The 22,636-nt window shown below is 31.3% G+C and overlaps 1 protein-coding gene across 2 annotated transcripts in view; it reads right to left on the reverse strand.

The window, feature by feature from the left end:
- LOC143057270 (lim and transglutaminase domain protein ltd-1-like) overlaps positions 1-22,636 on the reverse strand; it is a 299,753-nt gene that overhangs the window by 276,584 nt on the left and 533 nt on the right. Inside the window, exons 2-8 of one of the 2 annotated variants that reach the window (XM_076230550.1) lie at positions 19,950-20,150; positions 19,059-19,333; positions 17,012-18,140; positions 16,439-16,607; positions 15,732-16,006; positions 13,360-13,509; positions 11,908-12,054 (exon numbers count right to left, since the gene is read on the reverse strand). The exons of the other annotated variant lie outside the window; for it this stretch is intronic. Of the exons in view, the coding sequence (XP_076086665.1) occupies positions 12,001-12,054; positions 13,360-13,509; positions 15,732-16,006; positions 16,439-16,607; positions 17,012-18,140; positions 19,059-19,333; positions 19,950-20,150 (2,253 nt within the window). The 3' untranslated portion in view covers positions 11,908-12,000. Of the gene's footprint in view, positions 1-11,907; positions 12,055-13,359; positions 13,510-15,731; positions 16,007-16,438; positions 16,608-17,011; positions 18,141-19,058; positions 19,334-19,949; positions 20,151-22,636 lie in introns of those variants that run through there. 2 annotated transcript variants of the gene reach the window in all.

Here is a 22,636-nt window from a genome sequence, read left to right on the forward strand (position 1 = left end):
CTTTGAAAAAAAACTAAAATAAATTAAAACAATTTGAAAAAAATGAGTAAAAAAGCATTTATAGCATTCTCTATATAGTTATTACATTTAAAGCTGAATAGTCATATATGAATACTGATTAAAAAAATAATAACTTACAATTGTGTCTGTAACGAATTAAACAGAAACTTAAGTTACTTATTCAGAGTATTTGCCAACAATAGTGTTCTAGGAAGTAAATATTTGTTTCACAAATCTTCTTATATATGAATATGGATATTTCCTCAAATACTTTCGCTTCTATTTTTATTTTTACTTGTTTTACTTTATTTCACTCCATCAAAGGACAACTATATAAAAATGAAGGGAAAGTCCATTGAAAAAGGGGGGGCGGCGTTTTCATCAATAAAATTAGATTAACACGCCATGCGCTTAATTTTCGTGATGCTGATAAAGCCCATAAACACTTATTGTCTTTCGGTAGTATCGACCTGAGTATAACAAATGCTTCAAATTATAACAAAAATGATATCAGAAATAGGACAAACTTGAATCCATATCACGTGTAAAGTCGTTTCAATTAACATATAATATTTCTGCAGTATTGGAAAAGAAAACTGTCTCTATCTAAAAGATAAGTTTCTAATTAACGGACGCAATCACCATGCCAGCATACAGACTAGTCTATTTATGGGTATATATATTTCGTTTGATTCATGAAAATTAAAAAAAATTACCTTTCCCCCTTTTAATCTAAATGACACGCCTAAGGTTCCACACCATGATGTTTGTACTTAAAACTGCCTAAACACATAACCTTTTCGACTGTCATGATTGTTTATCACATTGAAAAATTCAATGACAGCAAATGGTCTACTTTATATCGGCCTTATAAGGGAACAATATCAAAGCATTTCGTCATGTTCGTCGTGGCGATTTACTCAGTTCATATATAAACTCAAAGAAACAGCTTCATACTATTATATATTGACTGCACAAGTAGGAATAACACAATGGCTCGTTATTGAACAATATAATAACTGTAAAGGATCTCTATGTTGTATCGGATAATAACTTGAATGTCCTACATTGAAGATGTTTCTCACTTGACTGCACAAGGAGGAATAACACGATGGCTCGTTATTGAACAATATAATAACTGTAAACGATCTCTATGTTGTATCGGATAATAACTTGAATGTCCTACATTGAAGATGTTTCACACTTGACTGCACAAGGAGGAATAACACGATGGCTCGTTATTGAACAATATAATAACTGTAAACGATCTCTATTTGCTTCGGATAATATCTCGGAGTACACAGTCTTGTGTTTTTATTCGGTTTACATATAGACGAACGTGACTTAACAATATTGGGCAATATACAGTTTGTACTTGTATATCAGTTACTGTTATAATACATGAACTAGATATTTATTACGTTTTTGGTTCTGTTTGGTTAAAAAATTACAAATCAGGTTTTAATCACAGTTTTTGTGAAGATTTTTCTCATTATTTGTATTTCATATTATGTTTTAGTGCAGATATAGTCACCATCTTTAATGACAGGGAATTATGTTTGGAGTATATGAAATTTACCATGGATAAGTTCACAGATTGCAATCATCACTGAGCAAAAACTAAAATCACAAAAATACCGAACTCCTCAGACAATTCAAAACAGAAAGTCCTATATGAAATGTCAAAATCAAAAGCTTATACACAAAACAAACAGATATGATGGGTGAAAATGTCAAAAATAGCAGTCAACATTGTGTTATAATCTTAAGCACTATTAAACATGTTAAAAGAAGCAAATATGTAATAAAGAAGCACAAACAGGCATGTAGAGAAAGAACATTAGCAAACATTAAAGACAAGACTACATAAATTTACCATAGCACAATAATACAATGATGGGATGTATAAGTACAGAGCCACGTCATATGTATCGAAGAAACACAAAAAGGCATGTTCTTAGAAACCTTTTACGTAATATGTATACATATAGATTTTAACTAGCTGTGGTCCTATTCATTTGAATACTTTCCCAAACACCTTAACGTATATGTTATATTGAACGAATTTAAATAACAACATACCCATAGCTGTGATACTGTCCAATGCAAATATTGAAGAAAAGAATGATCAGAAGTAAATCAAGTTATTACATTGATCTTTATTCTTATGATGAACTTTAGATGGCATTTTAAAAAAATGGTGTATAGTAAATGTAGAAGATGGTATAATTGGTGTATGGTGACTAATGACTTAAGTAAATAAAATCATAATGTACAAGATGTATATTCGCTCCATGCGTTTTGACATTCATGGGGTATAAACCTGTGTGTCTGGTACATTTGTACTATCTTTATATATATTCATGATTTGTGCATTTCAAAAACTCTGTTGTTGATCATGAACAAAAGATGGTCAAAATTATTTCTGAATTAAATCATGCATAGCAATCAATTTTCTTATTTGTATGTTATAATAACCATGCATTTTACAGATACAAGGGTTAAAGACTTTTACACATAGTAAACGAAAAACTTGTCTCAAAAGCCGACTAATTTTATCACTTTTCTATGAATAGTTTTTCCCGTGTGAAAATCAATAGATTGAAAGTACATGATAATACTCTTGTTAAGTTTCAGAGGGAAGAGATTTGATGAAATATTTAACATCAACAGTGACGCTATATCCGTTTATAATCAAATGTCAAACGCCTCTCATTTAACATAGAAAATAATTCCACTTATTCATACTTTATCTGTTTGTCTCTTTACTCAATCTATATCGGATGTTTAAAGTGGTGATCAAACTCATTTGCTAGGTCATATAATGAACTATTAAGCAAATTAAGAAAGGCAATGTAAATTCTTATTTGAATAAGGTTATAAATGAATATAGAAAATATTAGAATTCAACTGTTTGTAATCATGAAACATTATTGAATATGTTGAATATATATGAATAGTCTTTTGAAGAGGTACCAAACACCTTGACTAAAATTAATTTGGCAACGTTGGTAACGTTCATTGAATAAACTCATCATAGATACCAGGACTAAATGTTGTACATACGCCAGACGCACGTTTCGTCTACAAAAGACTCATCAGTGACGCTCGAATCCAAAAAAGTTAAAAAGGCCAAATAAAGTACGAAGTTGAAGAGCATTGAGGACCAAAATTCTTAAACGTTTTGCTAAATCCAGCTAAGGTAATCTGTTCCTGAGGTAGAAAAGCCTTAGTATTTCAAAAATTTAAAATTTTGTAAACAGTTAAATTATAAATGTATAATTCATGTCAGCACAAAAGTGTTGACTACTGGGCTGGTGATACCCTCGGGGAAATAAATCTCCACCAGCATTAAACTTTGACTCTGTGACAAAAATACTCAAATTTAAAAAAAAAATTAACTTCACAATTTATCGGTTAATTATTTGGATATGTAGCAGTTAAACCAGTACTATTTCTTATCATTGAGATACCAAATATAACCTTAACAATAGAACGTGATTGAACCGTTTAGCTGATTATTACAGAATGTGCTCCGTGTAGTGTTATTTAAATGCTAATTGCTTTATGTTTACCCTTCAATAGTATAAGAGATCATCCCTTCTTTCTAGTCAGGTCCATTTTCCTCAGTTCAATATATTAATATATTCATCAGAGTCAAGAGCATTACAACTAATTTGACTATTTTTTTTTTTCAAAATAACACTTATAATAAGCAAATGAAAGGACGATTTGGATAACATAAATAGCCTATAATGTAAAGTATATGTCGGAAAGCTTTATAAAACACCTAAAAATGATGAAAAAAAACAATGTTTGTTGAAATACTACTGGCAAATGTAATTGGCTTTTCATAACAGTTTTTTCTTGATAATTGTGTGGTTACTCTAACACTGATCTAATCAGGAAACGAGCTGTGCCAAGGCTACTTTAACTACATATGTACATACCACATATCATGGACTTATAATTGTGTGGTTACTCTAACACTGATCTAATCAGGAAACGAGCTGTGCCAAGGCTACTTTAACTACATATGTACATACCACATATCATGGACTTATAGTTGTGTTGTTACCTAAGACTGATCTAATTCGAAAACGAGCTGTGCCAAGGCTACTCTAACCACATATGTACATACCACACATCATGGACTTATAGTTGTGTGGTTATCCTAAGACTGATATTATCACAAATTTTAACAAATCATGTCGCTACCTACAGAAACACTCTCATTTCGGGTCTTCTTTTAGTCTGACAAAAACACAATTTGTATTTTCAAAAGTCCATAGGTATGACAAAACTCATGTGCCATATCCCTGTATTTTTGTTATAGTTTTACAATATTTAAAAATCAATTCTTAGTACATATAGCGTAAGTTTTTTACAGTAAATTCATATTTTTTTCAAAGTTAACAATGTTCACGATTAAAACCTCGCTTACATTCATATATTTATTAGTGATTTGAATTCATTAACATTTGTAAAATCCCATTTATTAGAATTCATATTTTTACCCATTATTAGTAATTTACAATAATAAATGAATGCAATAGCCTGCAACAATAGATATGAATACATGTATATACTAAATGGTGTTTAAAATTTCTTTCAGGTTCTACAGTTGAATTTGATCAAACAATTCAGTTGCTTCATAATTTTCCAATGATTGTTTATTTTCCATTTTAGTAGTGTTTTTATTATCTTCGATTTTTAAGGTTTACTTATTATTTATTAAATACATGCAAATATTTAAAGCGCGTGTAATCATTGAAGGATAAAATAATCTTTCAGTAATTTAACGGGAAGTAAAATTAAATATTGCACTTAATAAAGCATTGATTGTAGTTTATTCAACTACAAGTATAGACAAAGGAAGATAACTTTAATATTTTTAGAACAGTTGGATTTCTGCGCTTTGCAATAATGTAGCTTTTTTGAAAAATTGTTTAATCATTTTGAAACTTGAATTTCTCGGCATATATTTCATTGATGAATGTCTAAAAAGAAATAAATGGGATGTACAGAATATAATTATCCATACACTAAATAAATGGGATGTACATAATATTATTATCAATACACTAAATGATGTGTATATGAACGGTGGGATTAAACATGGTAAGCATTGAATACGATACAGTTTTGATCCCGTATTTACATTTTGATAAAAAATTCAATATAGACTATTTCTTACCTGATTAAATCAAATATGTAATACAAAATATACCTTCATGTGCTACTTTTTGACCAAAATGAGGTCGAAATTTTGTGGCCGTATTTTCACTTTCGAAAGAACGACATAACTTTTTTGTTTTAAAAGATAAACCCAAATTGATTTTTGTTAAATAGTTTGTAATTTCTGTTTTTTATAAGTATTCTTAAAATTTATTCAGAAATAACTTGTATTTATCAAAGGTTCATGAATGTAGAAAAAAAATAATTTTTGCTGTATTTTTATCAAATTTAAAAAAAATGCACTAATTAAGTTTTCATGAAAATTGCCACATATAATCTTCTCGCGTAGTCAAACCAAATGGCATTTCAAAAAAGAGGGGTCCATGATCTCGTTTTCAAGTTAAATAAGTTTGAATGATAAAAATCAGTCGAAAACTGAATCTTTTCCCGAGAAGTAATAGTTTGACGTCGCGAAAATAACAATTTACGTTAGCAACGTCATTACCTTCCCTGTAACTGTATCGTATGCCCTTAAGCGTACTAGGAGGAGTTTTTCTAAAGTTGTGTCCAATCCCTTAAGGGCATACGATACAGTTACAGGGGAGGTAATGACGTTGATAGATATAACATGTTAACAGCAATAATGTTTAGCGAAGTCAGAATTATCATAATTGTTAATTAAACACTTAAGGTATTTTTACAATTTCTTTACAATTTTTTGTTATATTTTACAAAAATATTCCCCTCTGAGACTACACATTATACCAATTTTACCAAACTTGGCCATAATCGTCATTTTGGGTATTAAGTTTAAAAATGTGTCCGATGATCTACACATACATGTAAGACATAAGGGTAAAATTCAGTTATGTTGCAAACATCTGTAAAGCTAAAGCATTTTGAGCAAATCTGACCGAAAAAAAATTTTCATCAGGTATATTCTATCTGTCCTGAAATTTTCAGATGAATCAGACAACCTGTTGGTTGGTTGCTGTCCCTGAACTGGCAATTTTATGGACGTTTTGCATTTTTTCGGTTATTTACGAGAATATTACTATAGATACAGATAAATTGTAAACATCAATAATGTTCAGCAAAGTACTTTCTACAAATAGGACAACATGGACAATATTGTCTATTTACCCATTTTGTAGTAGATTTTTCGTAAACTTTTAATCTTTTACAAATCTTTTCTCAAATAAATCTACTGGGATAAATAGAACTAAACTTAGACACATATTCCAAAAAAGTACCTTGATTAAGAAATGTATACGACGAATCTGTCATCCATTAAAGACTAAAATAAGGTGACTGCTTTTAATTTAACTACTGGAACATGTTTAACCAAACTTGGCCGCAATCATTATGAGGATATTTACACAGATTACTACTTATAATGATTTAAACCTTGTTTTACATGATTTTCAAAAACACAGTACATGTAAATACGCAGGCTCCTGAAAGACTCAGGATATGTTGTTTTGCAATGTCTCCATTAAACATTTTGCAGGGTTTGAATATAGTGTATTTTTTAATTAATCGTGTAGTAGAAGAATGAAATATATTTAGATGGAGTTGATTGTTAGTTTTTGACTGATGAGTTCAAATGTTTCTCTTTGGTGTCTTCCGACTAAAGCTCTTAACTGAACTAACTAATTGACAATAAATGCTGGACTCATCTTTTTCGTGTACCTGATATACATATTAGTAGTTAAATATAAAAAGTGATTTGGGGAGTCAAAGTCTGATGACAAAGCAAAACGATAATACTAAGATCAAATGTAGTACATGGAGTACTTTATACCAGCCAGCAATTCTTTGTGGATTCACATTACTATCGTGCGTTTTCACATTGTATGGTCAAATTAGCTTATCATAATTTTAATTCTTCTCGTGTAATAGCTATCTTTTATTATTTGACAGTTTACAATAAGAAAGGAGTGTGTCGTGTTGATAAATAAACTCATCATAGATACCAGGACTAAATATTTTATATACGCTAGACGCGCGTTTCGTTTACAAAAAACTCATCGGTGACGCTCGAATCCAATAAAGTTAAAAAGGCCAAATAAAGTACGAAGTTGAAGAGCATTGAGGACCAAAATTCCTAAAAGTTTTGCCAAATCCAGCTAAGGTAATCTATGCCTGAGGTAGAAAAGCCTTAGTATTTCAAAAATTGATGTATACGTAGCCAGACGTCATATTTTGAGCGTTATCTAATAAAACAAAGGAGTTTATGGTATTGATTGCAACTCTTCTGATAAGTTTGTCCTTCCAAATATGACGCAAGTTTGGAATGGCAAATTACAAGTATATAGTGGTCTAAAATCTCGTACACTGTTTGAATCAAGTAAACAAATTGCTCAGCCAAGTAAAGTCTGTGGAATTGATTTGATTATTTTCAGCTAATTCAGTCTCTCCGTTTTTAAGATATTTTAGTAAAACAACAGCAGAAGAGCATAACTTTTTATAATCGTGCGAGGTATGTCCCATGTAGCCAATATCGAAGATTTGTAACTTGGTGGAATCTGTCAGCTTAAAATCTAAGTAAGAAAATGATCAAAAAGTGTTTTTTTTTCATGTTATATAGAGAGAGTAAAAATCTCGTTCCGTTCTGCATTTTTTAAATATCTAAGGTATTGATGTTAACTATAACAGATGTGCATGTTTTTGTACAAAAACAAAGAACAATCAAGATGAATAATTTTTTTAATAAATTCGATTTTGGTTAAGAACGTCCTTCACAAATTATTCAATGAATGGTAGAGATATGCAAAACATTTTTGTTTAAAATTGATTTTTTTTTATATTTAAAATGACGACATAAAATAATGTCCAGATTTAATTGCCATGCTGGTGAAAGAATACAAAGGACATTAGCCATACATGTGTATATCAAATAAAAGAAAGGTTTCAATTATCTCATTTATTCAACAGCTATTGGAAAACTATTGCATGAATAAATTCAATACTAAATACATAAAAAATATACATTAAATGATAAGATAATGTATAATTATTGCACATGACTCCACAATAATAGTATATGATATAATGCAATGTTTTTTTTAAATTTTAATTTAAACACAGTTTGATTAGACGGATAGATACAAATGTATATACCTAACAGTATGCCTGATAAACCTAACACATTAACTTAGACGGTTAAACTATGTACTAGAAAATCAAAAATTAAATCAATTTAAATCTTTAATGAAAGAACTAAATGCAATTTACGACTGCAGACAAAATTGGCTGACTAGATCTAAAAAAAACAAATATGGAAGTGTTTATACATTGTGAGAAAAAGCAATTTAAACTAATGTCCACAGGGGATACAGTTCTGTCTGCTTACATGAAATAAAAATAAATTAACGGCACACACTCTGTTGTCTTTATAAAAGAACCTGAGATAGTGCTATTAAAAAGGCAAGTTCATGTAAGTAAGTAACTAAATGTTCTTCTTACACGAGAACGCTGTCAAGATAGTAGTTTAGCAAGCTTATTTAACTGAACGTGATAGTGCCATCGAATTTGTTTTTTTATAAAAGTCAGTAGCTATATTTTCACCTTACACGAGAACGCTGTCAAGATTGTAATTTAGTACGCTTCTAAAACTAAATATGATAGTGCCATCGAAAAATGCAAGTTCATGAAATACAGTAATTATCTTTTCTTTTTACACAAAAAACGCTGTCAAAATTTTAATTTAGCACACTTCTTAAACTGAACGTGAATTGTTTTTAGTTATTCATATAATTATCTTAAAATGAATTATCAGTAACTACGTGTACTGATATCGGCGTTTTGTGTTTATTTTATGTTACCTGTTTTTGTGTCTGGTACCGATCTTTGGAGTTACACTAATGCAACATATTTTGATGTTGTGCTGTTATACCACTGTCCAGGTTAGCGGTGTGTTTGCTTGCTCACAACCATGTTTAATAACGACACTATCTTTTTTTGCCTGCCCAAGTCATGATGTCTTTTTCAGGGGTTGTCGTTGTTTCATGTCTGTCATATTAGTGATATTCGTTTTTCGTAAACTTTTTTTTTTATAAATTACGTCCTAACTTTTCTTTGTCTAGGGGTTAAACAAATCTACATTAAATAAAAAGAAAAGGAATATATTAATGACATGTTATGAGAACATAAATGTGTTAACTACTTGACTGCATGGGTTCCATTCAATAGTGTGGCATACATACTATAGTATAACCGCTTTGTTTTAGATATCTTAATTTGTTGAACGATATGCTACGATGATTTACTATCCAACAAACGTCGACGTCATTTTGGCGTTCTAGATATATTTAGCGGTAATAGTAGCTTTTTGTTTAGTTAATTATTAATAATTTAATTTCCAGAGGTAGCAACGACAACTATGTCAATCTTGGAACGGCCATATACTCCATATCATACTTCTAGTTGCAAAGTGAAAGCAAAACGGTCAACAGATCTGTTACCGTACGAAAGGTAGATGGAAATCCGCTATATCCTAGGATAGTAAGACAATAAAACTGAAGACGAACGTTTTGCTTATCATTGTAATTTGTCGTTCATTCGCACACATCGTCCGTATTCGTTCAGTAGTTGAAATCTACGTAGCCCTACGATGCAGCTAAGATATTCAACGCACCCCTGGTGATACGCCCTTTAAAAAACGTTCTGTCGCATAAACTGTATTTTCACTGTAGTTGTTCACGGATCGTTGTCAATATAATTAAATTTGGTGCGATTGTCTATAAAACCAGGTTCAATTCACCATTTTCTTCATTATAAATGCCTGTACCAAGTCAGGAATATGACAGTTGTTGAATTTTCCTCGATGTTTTTTTTTTTTATTTTACTCTTTGTGTCTGTGTCAGTATCAGGCTATCGAGACCATTCTGGTGAATAAATACACAATTATCTACCTTCACCTTTCAACAAGATGTAGGGTTAACCACTGTCGATTCGTTTGGGAAGCAAAATGAAATCGAAACATAATGTTAAAACTTGCAATCAGAAAGTCTATCTCGAGTTTGACAATAGTCCCCAATGTCGTTTTATAGTGATAGGACTTCATAGAGGCATTTTTTATAGACTTAGTCATTACTAAAATAGTATAATAAATGGCCATGAATTAAGCTTTGTGCCATAAAAAGAAGAGTAACTACTTACCCTTCAGGAGCACACCGGTCATGGGTTTTGCGCAATCTTTGTAAAACAATTTTCAGTTTTTATATTGAGATTTGTTAACTGCTTTCATCTGAATGTTTTAATCGTATGTATTTGTTTAAATCTAAATGTAGTATACTAAACATTAAGTGTGGTGTACGTAAATTATATGTAGCAATACCATAAAACTTAATAAAATCAGAAGAGATCAAAATATGGTCTGACACAAAGTGTTTCATCATACAAGTAAGAGGTTTCACTAGCTATAAAACCAGATTGAATTCACCCTTTTTTACATAAAAAATGCCTGTTTCAAATCCTGAATATGACAGTTGTTATCCATTCCTTTAAATTTGATGTGTTTAAGCTTTTGATTTTGCCATATCCGATTTAAATTTTCCTCAGAGTTCAGTACTTTTGCGATTATACTTTTTAAATCAGAATACTAATGACCTGTCCCTCGTCGTTATTAGTCTTCTTTTCAGGATCTTCTTCATTTTAAAATGTATCATCGCAAAAAAGAAAAAAGGTAGCAAAGTTGAAATTAAAATTCATACGTAGAAGAAAGACCATGTGCAACATAAAAGAAACCAATGCATAACTGTAGTGAACCTCAGAATCAAATGTTTTACGTGACATTTCCATAAACGTTGCCCCAATGTCTCAGTGTTTTATATATATATAATAATTCCCGGTGAATGTTATTCATTTTTTATCTCCTTTTGTAATTTCAATTTTAATTGTGATTCTTCTAAAGGTTTTGTACAGATGTTTTTTTTTTGTTCAACTGTGTAAAATGATGTAGAGAAAATTAAAGAGAAATTCAAAATTCATTAGTCGAAGAGACAACAGACAACACCATGGAAAAAACAAAAAAAAATCGACACAAAATTTGTCAACACATCACTACGTCGAAAACTAAAGACTGATTTCGAGCTATACAGACCTCACCAAATACCAGGGGTAAATTCAGGTGCTCCGGAAGGTTGATCAGATACAGCTCCTACTCATTTACAGTATGTTGATGAGATATGAAGTGATTTAACATCACCCACTACCAAAAAAGGTCATTAATGTCGAAATGACCAAATATGTAAAACATATCTTAATTTTATAACCACTGCCAATTAAATTGACCGAATGTGAAATTTTGACTTTTAGGACAAAGGTTAGACAAGAGTGTGACCAGTTAAAACAACACAATCATCGATACATTTAAAATCACAAAGTATAACATCAAAAACAAAAGCAAGCGCATTGCGAACCACTTTAAATAAAAGCTAGCAGAGATCGCAGATGCATCGGAAGTGTAATCAGGTTCTGCTCCACATATGCATGTAACAGCCTTCAAGACTGTTGATAAGTCTCGTGCAATGACATCAGCATTAAAAAATAGGATGGGATTGTAGTAATTTTAATTGCAACATTTACCAGGATATCTGTGATACAGATTTTTTATAAGGATTTTACAATCTTATGATGGCGTCCGTATAAATTTGAGGATTTTTTTCTTCGAAAAAATGGCTTTAAAATAGTTTCGAAGATAACGAATGGCCAAGGATTGCTGGAGATAACATAATAGGTTTAATGTAGATATTTAGCTATATATTATAATTATAACATCTTTGCCGTTCATTCATACTGTTGCCTCTTTGAATATGTCTATCTTTCTAACGCATTCCATTCACTTATCAGCAATGTTACTATCTCGTTAACCTGTAATAAACAAAACATTTTATCACACATTCTCTTAAATGAAAATGTTTAGCCATGGCGTTGTCAATATAAAATAAAAAGATATGGTATGATTGCCAATGAGACAACTCTCCACAAAAGACAAATTGACACAGAAATTATACGTCACCGTACGGCCTTCAACAATGAGCAGAGCTCATACCGTATAGTCAGCTATAAAAAGGCACGAACCGAAAAATGCAAAACAATTCAAACGAATAACTAGCGGCCTTTTTGTATGTACAAAAAATAAACGATAAACAAATAACATACACATCAACAGTTTAATTTCAACTTATGCAGTTTAAATGTCCCTCTGGTATCTTTCGCACATCCTTAATAACGTTACAGCAAACACGTTTTCAATGAAGACAATTACAAATCTTACACATAAAACGTTTTACATCTAACCTTAAAATTGCAAAAGATAAAGAAATATGACTCATATGAACAGATAATAGTATATATTAACATTGTTATCTGTTTCTATCAAACACTAATGCAGCTATAATTAATACTAGTACGTTATAAAGTTAAGTATATTAGTATTTGTGATTGGTTTAGATGATATGACCGTATATAGTTAAAGAAAAAAAAAACTATTGATAGATAACGAGCATATACTCTCTCCTAATCATATGAATTTGTCTTCCAACTGTTTTGATTCGTGCATCATTAATGAGTCTTCTGTAGATGTATTGCCCGCTTGCATACAAATTATTGTAAGCATTGAATCGTTGAAGCATTTTTTTAAAACTGGACTGATGCCTTCGCGGGTGCTCGATACGTCACTGAGCTTAAAGGTATAACAGCACCTCAGTCTGTGTTGAATTGAAATATTAATCATAATATGTACATTCTCTATAAATTTACTGTTTATAAAACAGGTAAATTGTTCGACAACTAAGGTCATTCTAACCCAAAATATTGGCTTAGCCGTATTTCGCACATTTTTTCCGATTTTTTTTGTTTTTTAAACTTTATAACTTCTGTCTTTTTTTGCACGCCACTGATGAGTCGTATGTCGACTAAAACATTTCGGCAGTACTCAATTATCCACATGAGATCAAACTAATCACCAAACTTTGAATTAATCAGTGATAGCAACGAAACACGATGTTAAAGGATAAAGCTAGTTTCATTTCATGATATATTTTGTTATCCAACCGTGCATGCGCTTTGTCCTTTGGTCGAAATCACATCACAATTTCTAATCTCTGTACAAGGCATGGTAAAAATATTCAGCACAAACATTAACTACTTCCAATTTGATTACTTTCGACTTACGCATTTGAATATGTCTGATGCAATCTTTACTCGATGGTTAAATGTGAAATCTTCCATTAAATCCATTGTCCGTCTAATGTCTTCTGGTAAAAGAATAAAGCCGTGCTGCTTCAGCTCTTTTGAGAGTTCTTCAATCAACCAAACAGTATCCTGAAATGTTTTTTGAAAAAAAAACTAGACCACAAGAAAACAGTTTGTTTAAAGTACAAGCTGTGTCAACTGAAGTTCGTCCCTGCTTTAACGCTAAGACAGTTTAATGTATATAAACTCATCTTAGATACTAGAATTAAATGTTTTATTTACGCCAGACGCGCGTTTCGTCTACAAAAGCATTATAACGTTTGATTCTTTAATATGTTTTATCTATCAATCGCATGTACATATTTGTTAGACTGTGTATCAAACTGCCAGCTTTTCCTTTTCGCTCTGTAGGCTAAGAATACTTCTTATCAAGTATCAGTTTTGTCAGAAGGTTTGATGTGCAAATATCAAAGACCGTATATTTGTTTTAGTACGAAATCTTTTTAAATAGAACAAATCAAAATAAACACTTGCATAAGTTTCTGTCTTATTTGTAAGCTTTGGGTATATGAAAATTTGCTTTCTTTTTAAAACCTTGTCGATATAGCACAGGTTTCAAGCCAGAGGATAATACTCTCCATTCAATCTTTTTGTCGTTTTAATGATTTCCCGTTTGACACATTTTAGGAAGGATATTAACCGAAATTGAATTATAAGACACCATTATGGCAAGCCGTTCTCGTCAAAACTATGTTTACACCCTTTTTTTAAAATAAAATACACACTGAGATTTAAAAACCTAAAATAACACACTGAGATTTAAAAACCTAAAATAACACACTGAGAAATCTAAATTACACATTGAGATTTAAAAAAATAAAAAACACACACTGAGAAATCAAACTTACACACTCAGATTTTAAAAAGACACACTGAGATGAAATAAATTGAAAAACACACACTGAGATTTCAAAAATACATACTGAGATTAATATGCAAATTACTAATGAATATTCATGAGATGAATAATTCAACAGATTAATATCTTGATCTCAAGAACTCTTGTTATTATAATGAAATGCGATTCCTTCAATCAACATTCGTAATTAATTATTTCAAGACTTAACATCGCTCATATTCATAAGTTTGTTGCCTGTAATTCAGATCATTACTACCAGTGTATCGGGATTTTTTTTTTAACTTTAAACCGTTTAAGCATGCATGGGTCCCTTTTCAAAAGTCTTCCAACTGTTACCCTGATTTCGCAAGGCAATCTTTTATATTTTTGTTACGTTTACATCCTATAATAGACACTTGAGTAAAAATTTCACTGCATTCTTTGTTTTTTTGCAGATTGTTCCAATGTTTTCTTATAATTTTAATAAAGTTTTTAACCACTTGGTTATATTTTGTAATAAGAGTAAGTGGGTATTTTTCTTGTTCATTTATTTCTAAAAAAAATGTATATAAATAATTTGGAACCAAATCTGTCCCCTAGTTGTTTTAAGCTTGTAATAGATTCAGATTAAGTATGCTAATTAGATATGTGCGAATAAAAAGTAATTTTCAAATTCTCAGTGTGTGTCTTCAGTTTATTTATTCTAAGTGTGTCTTTTTGAAATCTCAGTGTGTAATTTCAATTCTCAGTGTGTAATTTTCAATTCTCAGTGTGTGTTTTTCCTTTTTGTAATCTCAGTGCGTCTTTATGAAATCTCAGTGTGTAATTTTTAATTCTCAGTGTGTAATTTTTAATTCTCAGTGTGTGTTTTGAAGTTTTCAAATCGCAATGTGCTTTGTTGTAATTCTCAGTGTGTAAATTTTTCGAAAAATGGTTTAAACATAGTTTTGACGGCTTTCCATACACCATGAGGTTGATGCCAGCAGAGTGAGTTTACTTTAACCACTATCTTCTGGTTTATTTATAATTTTTATCCTTTTTCGTATCGCTCGCTGTTAATGGTGGAGATTAACCTGTTTATCCATGACATTATTTTGTTCTCATTTATATTGACTTTATGTAATTTTTGGGGGGAATTTCCATGTTGCTTTTCTGTCGCATGAACTTAAATCAAAAATCTTCTTTAGTTCATATCCTATATGACTGTTGGATGTAAGCATGATTAATTTATCTCTGGGCAAAATTAAATGATTTAAGCAAACTTAACTTTACGAATATTTAAGTCCTAAACTCGAGACTAGCAAAACATGTTGTAGTTACATTAAATCAACAAAATATCTAATCAACTGAAAAATAATTAGAACAAATTCCATCACTTACTAATTAAAAGCAATATTTTGTATTTCGTGGACTGTGTTTTGTTGAAAAATTAAAAAAACACATGTATACATACCTTTTCCTTCTCATCTGACTTGCTGAACAATGTGAGCAGCAGATTTACTGTTTGATTAACTGCATTAGTTTTTTCGACTGTTACTTTGTTTGATGATTGTGGTCTGCTCACAGTTGCCCATGTTTCTGAGCTATCACCATGCTGTAGATAATAGATCAGTCTTTCAAGAAGATTAATAAGTCTATGTAGTCTTGCTTCATATTCCGACTGTCTTACTATGTTTGAATGATGCAGCCGTGGATCAACAGCCACTTTTCGACCTCTGTGTAGTTTTTCTAAATAAATATACAATTGAATTAGCAGAGGAAGTTAGCGTAAATTCTTTTTAAAACTGGATTAATATGTGTCCTCTTTTATGTCAGTGTTGAATTTTTGGTTTAGGGTTATTCGACGTTATGTATTATTCAATATACATAGGTTAGTTTCAAGAATTTTGGTACCTTTATTTTGGATAGCATTGTATTGCAGTTACCGTGATAAAAAGAAAAAAAAACGTAAAAACGGGAAGATAACAAAAATACCTAAATCCAAGGAAAATTAATATCGGAAAGTCCCTTATCAAATAGCAAATTCAAAGTTATCCTTGGTTGACCGACTGAATGATTATTCTAAAAGCAATAAGATTTGTTGCCCTACATTGCTTTTAAGAATGAGTTTGTGTAGCTTATTTGAAGTACACAAATCAAATTTAAAAAAACTTCCATTACTTTGTTTAATGTTGAGAATTGCAGCTTTTCCTCTAGCTCTTTGAACATCTAGGTCGACCTCTGTTATTTTCTTGCTAGCACAGTCCTGAATACGGAATAATATTTCGTTGACGTTCTTGCCTTCTATTGAAGCATTTAACATCTTTCGAGCAGCTCTGATACCACAGTTCTACAATTATAACAAAACATATATTTATAATAGATCAAAGCATCTATTGAATTCATTGTATCGATATTACCTGAATCTGTGATTTGAATGTTGAGTTCAATGTATTCTTGTTTATCCTACTTTAACCCTTGGCGAGAATTGAATGTTAAATTTCTTTATTTGGTCGACGGTTTCTAGAGAAAAATAGAGGAAGTAGTAAAAGCAATATCCAAGCAAAAATGCGAAACAAGAAACAATAGAGAACACACTTCAACAACCATAATGTGTTGTATGCAGTACGGTCCAAAGAAATGTATTTATTCAAGAAAAAAAATGATTTTCATGGTTTTGTGTTAGAATTTAATGCAAAAGGCAATTACATTTTATGCTCTGAAAGTATCTTCATCAGTTAAGAGTATATATACCTCGTGCGATTCTTGCAAAGGAAGTTCGTCGTAGATCAACAGATAGCAACAGGCTGTTTTTGTCTCAGATTCTAAATATCCATTTGTTTCAGTGCAAATCTGCAAAATGTATTGTCCTGGTGATTCTGGTGGGAAAACGTCAATCACTACTTCTTTGTATGTTCTTCTTCGTATTAAACAACACTGGGTTAGTTCATTGATCACTTCGTAATCCTCCGAATGGTTTGATGTTGCTTCTGAAGACAACACATTTGCTTTTATGGAAATCAGTTCAGACATTCTATTATCTATCCGAAATTTTATCTGGAAATGTCTGCTCAAATCGATGTGCAGTATTCCAGATCTGTATGACGGATGAGATAGCCCAGAGAAGTACATGAAAGGACCAGGCCCCAGCCCAATAGCACCAGTGTTAATAGGAAGTGGCATGGGTTCAGGATGACACACCTTGCAATCGATATCAACTGCGAGTATTTTTAGAAGAGGTTCACCATATTTACCGGCATAAAATACAAGTTTGTAGGTACCAGTATAAGGAAACAGTATATCACATGTCCAGGTTGATTCGTTTCTGATAAGATAAACAAACTTTTGTAAGAAGTTATCATTTTCAATTTTTATATCTAAATCTGTCTCAACTAATTCTAAATTATACCAAAGTACCAATTCATATACGGATTCGTATGTTCCCATGAAACCAAGTGTAATTCTACCATCGTCACAGGTTATTCGGTGGCTCAAATGAGTAGTAAGTTTTAGACCCGTTCTCCACCAAGGAGGAAAGAACATGTCTTGGTCTAAGAATTGTTCTTTTGTTATTGGTTCAAGAAGTAACTGCCATTTTTCATCATCAGGAAAGCATTCGTGAATAAAATGTTCTGGATTTGACAATACATAATGATCTAAGAATGTTTTCTTTAGAATCTCATTCGTATCTGAATTGGCTTCAGTATAAGATTTGACCATGTCTTTTGGTATATTCCCTGATAGTGTTCGACATATGCGATATGGATGAACAAGCTGCCACGTGTCTTTAATAAAAACTGCTACCCATGCGCATGGAAGTAATGTGCTTCCATCATCACTCCTGCAGACACCACTTATCTTGTCACATTTAATACCAGTAGCCCTGAAAAATGATACGGACTAAGCAAGGAAGACGAAATGTTTTTATTTTATTTTTTTATTTACAGCTTGAAATTACGATTATTATTAATTTCATTCACACAATGATGACGTAATTACACGCCTTACATACCGAAAAAAAACTTACAAGAGATTTAAGAATAAATGTAAAAAATAATTGAATCTTTTTTTCTCTTTTCTACCAATGAAATAGGTAACATTGCTTGATTAATATTATAGGGAATGTATTTCACAGAAAAACCGAAATAACTGAAGCATTAAAAGAGAAACCGTAACGATATATACCAATTGAATATTCGATCAACTGACATATACGTCGATGATCAGCTAACAAGGCAATCACAAAAATCGGACAAAAAGACAAAAAAAAAACAGTCAACAAAAATACTGGTCATAAGATGTAAAAGCATAGTTAATGGTAACTTATCTTTCACCAGAAAAAAAATCAACTAAAAACCTAAAAAGGAAACCATTTAAAACATATAAATGTGTATGTGAGACATGTCCGATACTTCAGTATCAGAAACTTTCAGAAATGTTTACCAGATGAAACGCATCAAAGAATTATTTACGTTTGTTGGGTTAAATACCTGACTTTAATATTTTGCCAGTAAAATTTGAATACACGAAATATGCACATGATGATCTTTTGTGGATTTTTACAAATATTCAGATAAAAAAGGATAAAATCCTTAATGTTTTTTAAATCGGTCAGATCCTACAAACAGGGTATTAGGATTTGTACTGTGTTGTTTGAATGTTTTTGTTCGAATTTTATTAGCACCGAATTTCAATTTTGATATAAAAAAAAAATACTACCGTTGTTTTAATTGTCATATATATCTTAAACCATTCGAATCAAGTAAAATCTATAAATAATAAATATGTTATTTTAACATACCAGCATAATAAAATAAATATTGTGGTAAATGTAGTTTTATGTTGCCGTAACAGTCTAATTAATACATCCGGGGTTCTGCCTTGTCCTTCACCAGATCTGTATGACAGAGGAGAAGATGGAGGCTCTAAATCCTCAACTGTATCATGAGCCAATGCATCTGACAACCAAATAATAAAGGACCTGATCAGCAGAATGTCACTGTCAGGGTGATTGGGTATCGGTTCTTTTAGATAATCTCTCAGCTCTCTAAAACTGCTCAGTGCTACCCGTGGTACCTGAAATTATTTTAAATCAAAATCGCCAATATCTTGTTCTGCACCCTTGTCAATCTTACCTACAAGCTGAGATATGAGATACTAGTAATATTGCAATTCTTTGTATTTTTAAATTGACAAAATTATCTTTTGCACAACGTTTTCTGCACGTATGAAAGCATTATTACATTCTACATGTGCGTGTCCCAATTTATGTACCTTTATTTCAATGGTGATTTTTGTCCCAGTGTATCACATTTACTTTTGCTTATTCTTTTTGTACATACATAAGACAGTTAGGTTCCTCGTTTGAATTATTTTACATTTTCATTTTCTATGCGGCATGGGATTTTCTCATTGTTGAAGGCCTTACTGGGTCATCTATATAATTTGATCTCTGGTGGATAGTTGTCATAATTTCAGGATATCATACTATTGTACATTCTTATTATCATATCACGCATAAAAAGCAATGTATGCAAATTTAAATCTACTGAATAGTTCACATTTCTGAAAGGTACAATGGTGTGTTCGATCGTTGCTGATGCACTGTTAATAATCATTCACTTTCATTCATCTATCGAATGACACAAAAACAAAATAATGATGCATGAATTATGTGAACAGTTTATGTTACCTTCGATGCGTTCTTCTCGATAAGGTCTATCAAATCAGTGTTCAGACCGTTATGGTTGGCTGCAATGACGTACTGTTCGCATAGAGCATTCCGGTACAAGACTCTTTTAACCACATTTCGCTTTGCTTGTCTTCGTTGAACTTGGTTTGTTGTTATGGGATTTGGTTCAAAGGAAAAATCTTGAGATGGAAGGATTTTGACCTAGGTTGAATAAAAAAATATGGTGTTAAAAGTTTTTGTACATTTCTATTTTTATTTTCGTTTTATGATTCGTTGATATTCACCAACATAAGAAATAACTTTCCAAGTATGCACATCCAATGTACATGTTGAAATGCATTTAAACTAGACAAAGTGATGCCCCTGCACTCCATGCTGAAGTAAAATATTTTAATGAATCATAACAAAGTGAATTCGTCGGGGTTAAACATTTTTTGTGAGATTTCAACCTTCCCCTTATACCTCAAACCAATGTAGAATAAAGAAAACACACAAGCAATACGCACAGTAAAACTAAGTTTGAAAGAAGTTTGAGTCCGATGTCAGAAACACTTTAAATATAAAAAAAAAGATGTGGTATAATTGCCAAGGACACAACTCTCCACAAAAGATCAGAATGACACAGAAATTAACAACTATAGGTCACCACAAGGCCTTCAACAATGAACAAAGCCATACAGCCCATACCCATTAAAGACGGTTCATCAGTATCATTTTGAAAACATTTGTAGTGTTGTAATTTTGGCCTGCAAAAAAATGTAATCATCTCGCAGTTCGATATTTCCGAAAACAGCGTCAAAGTAAGAGATACAGATGACTGACTAATCAAGTTAGACGTGGCATTGGTGACAGGCCTTCCTTTTATGTATAACAAGTTTTAAAGAAATAAGAACTCATATGTCTGCCTTATATTTATAAGACATACATGTAGTAGCATGAATGTTATAAACCTCACACAAAATATAGTGATTGATTGATTGTTGGTATCCTAACTCCAATGAAAAATATTCCAAACATGTTTAGATCGATAACAAATTAAAAACTAGATCTATCATTGCAAGTAATAGCAGGTGGCACCCAGCCCACATTGCAATTTAACTGCCACCACTTTAAAATCAGTCAAAGCACATAAATACATAACAAAGCATGGTATAAAGGTTGAGGATATTTGAACTGCAACATTAAAATGAGGGTATATCAAATTTTGCTGTTTATTAGGCCACCGTTTGGCCCCGGAAATAGTTGTTTTATTGCTTCTAAAAGTGTATATATCGTGACACTATTTCTATACGAGGAAACAACAAGTCCATAGTTCTTATTTTGTAAGCACGATAATGTTCCATTTTTATATCACTTCAAAATAGCAACAAAGGGCAGTTATTGAAGAATTGAATGGTTCTTATTGTAAATTCATTGGAGTGAAAAAGCGTTGACCGAAGTTTATTTTGTATGAAGTGCTGAAGCGCTTCATTCTAACAATGAACGCAAGGTCAACGCTTTTACAACCCTATGAAACTGCTAAAAGAATCATTTGATAATTAAAACTATATTTCTAAGCTGTGATCAATAGAACATGATTTATTTTAACCAATCAAAATAACTTTTTCATAATGAAACATACATCCAATGTTAGGTTGAAGACATTGATGTACGTATTTAAAAAGAGGATACATGAAAGAGAGAGAACTTAACATTTTTTTTCTTTTGATAGTGTCAAGTACGTCGTGTGATATTTCATGACACAACAAGCTTTCAGTTTGCAAAGAAAGCGTCCACAATATCAGTTTGTCCATTTTTGTTAAAAAAAACATTTGTTTCAGAACTCACACGCAAAGGTGCTAAAGTTGTGTGCCATTGACTTATTATACATATATCACTACATTTAGATATATCGAGATTATAAACTGTAGTAATATCCAACTTGTTTTTCTGATACTATTTTTATTGTCGTTTTTTTTCCTAATCTGATCTGATAGATTGTTCTCATCTTATTTGGTCTGACGTTATTATCAATGACTCTACTTTTAAAGGCAAATTGCGTCTATTTCTGTCTTATATTTTATTAAGTACGTTTTGTTTGTTGTTGTTGTTGCCATTCCTTTTAGCCTTGATGTTTATTTATTTCCAAATTCATTACTCAAGCGTTAATAATACATTGATTTAAGTTAAAAACATCACTTAACGTGATCGACACCTCCAAGTACATAGTTTTGATACGTTGTATTTTAGTGAAGATTTAAATTAAAACTGTAAATGACAGTGTCGGAGATATTTTGAATTACTATACCAACGAAGCATCGTCTACTCAAATATACTACTTTTTACACAAATAACAGTTGTTACCACTTTAAATTGAACAGTATCTTTATACTGAATTTTATGTAAGAATTTTAACCTACCCCGTTCCATTTCAAATTTGCAATCCAAAATTAAAATGCAAATCTTTTTATTCTGTAATTCATTTAATTAAATAGGTAATCATCATATTACAGTAAGTTGGCATTTTCTTCATTTTACGACCAAGGTAATAAAATTATAGGACTGAAAGGAAAATAGAAGATTTGAATAAAATATAAAATTGACAGCAAATGTGTCTGTTCCAAGTCAGGAGCCTGTAGTGAAGTGGTTGTCGATGGTTCGTGTCTGTCATGTTTGTTTTGCGTTAAATGTTTTGTTATAAATTATGC

Source organism: Mytilus galloprovincialis, chromosome 13 (assembly GCF_965363235.1).
Source record: "Mytilus galloprovincialis chromosome 13, xbMytGall1.hap1.1, whole genome shotgun sequence".
In the NCBI taxonomy this organism is placed as follows: Eukaryota; Metazoa; Mollusca; class Bivalvia; order Mytilida; family Mytilidae; genus Mytilus; species Mytilus galloprovincialis.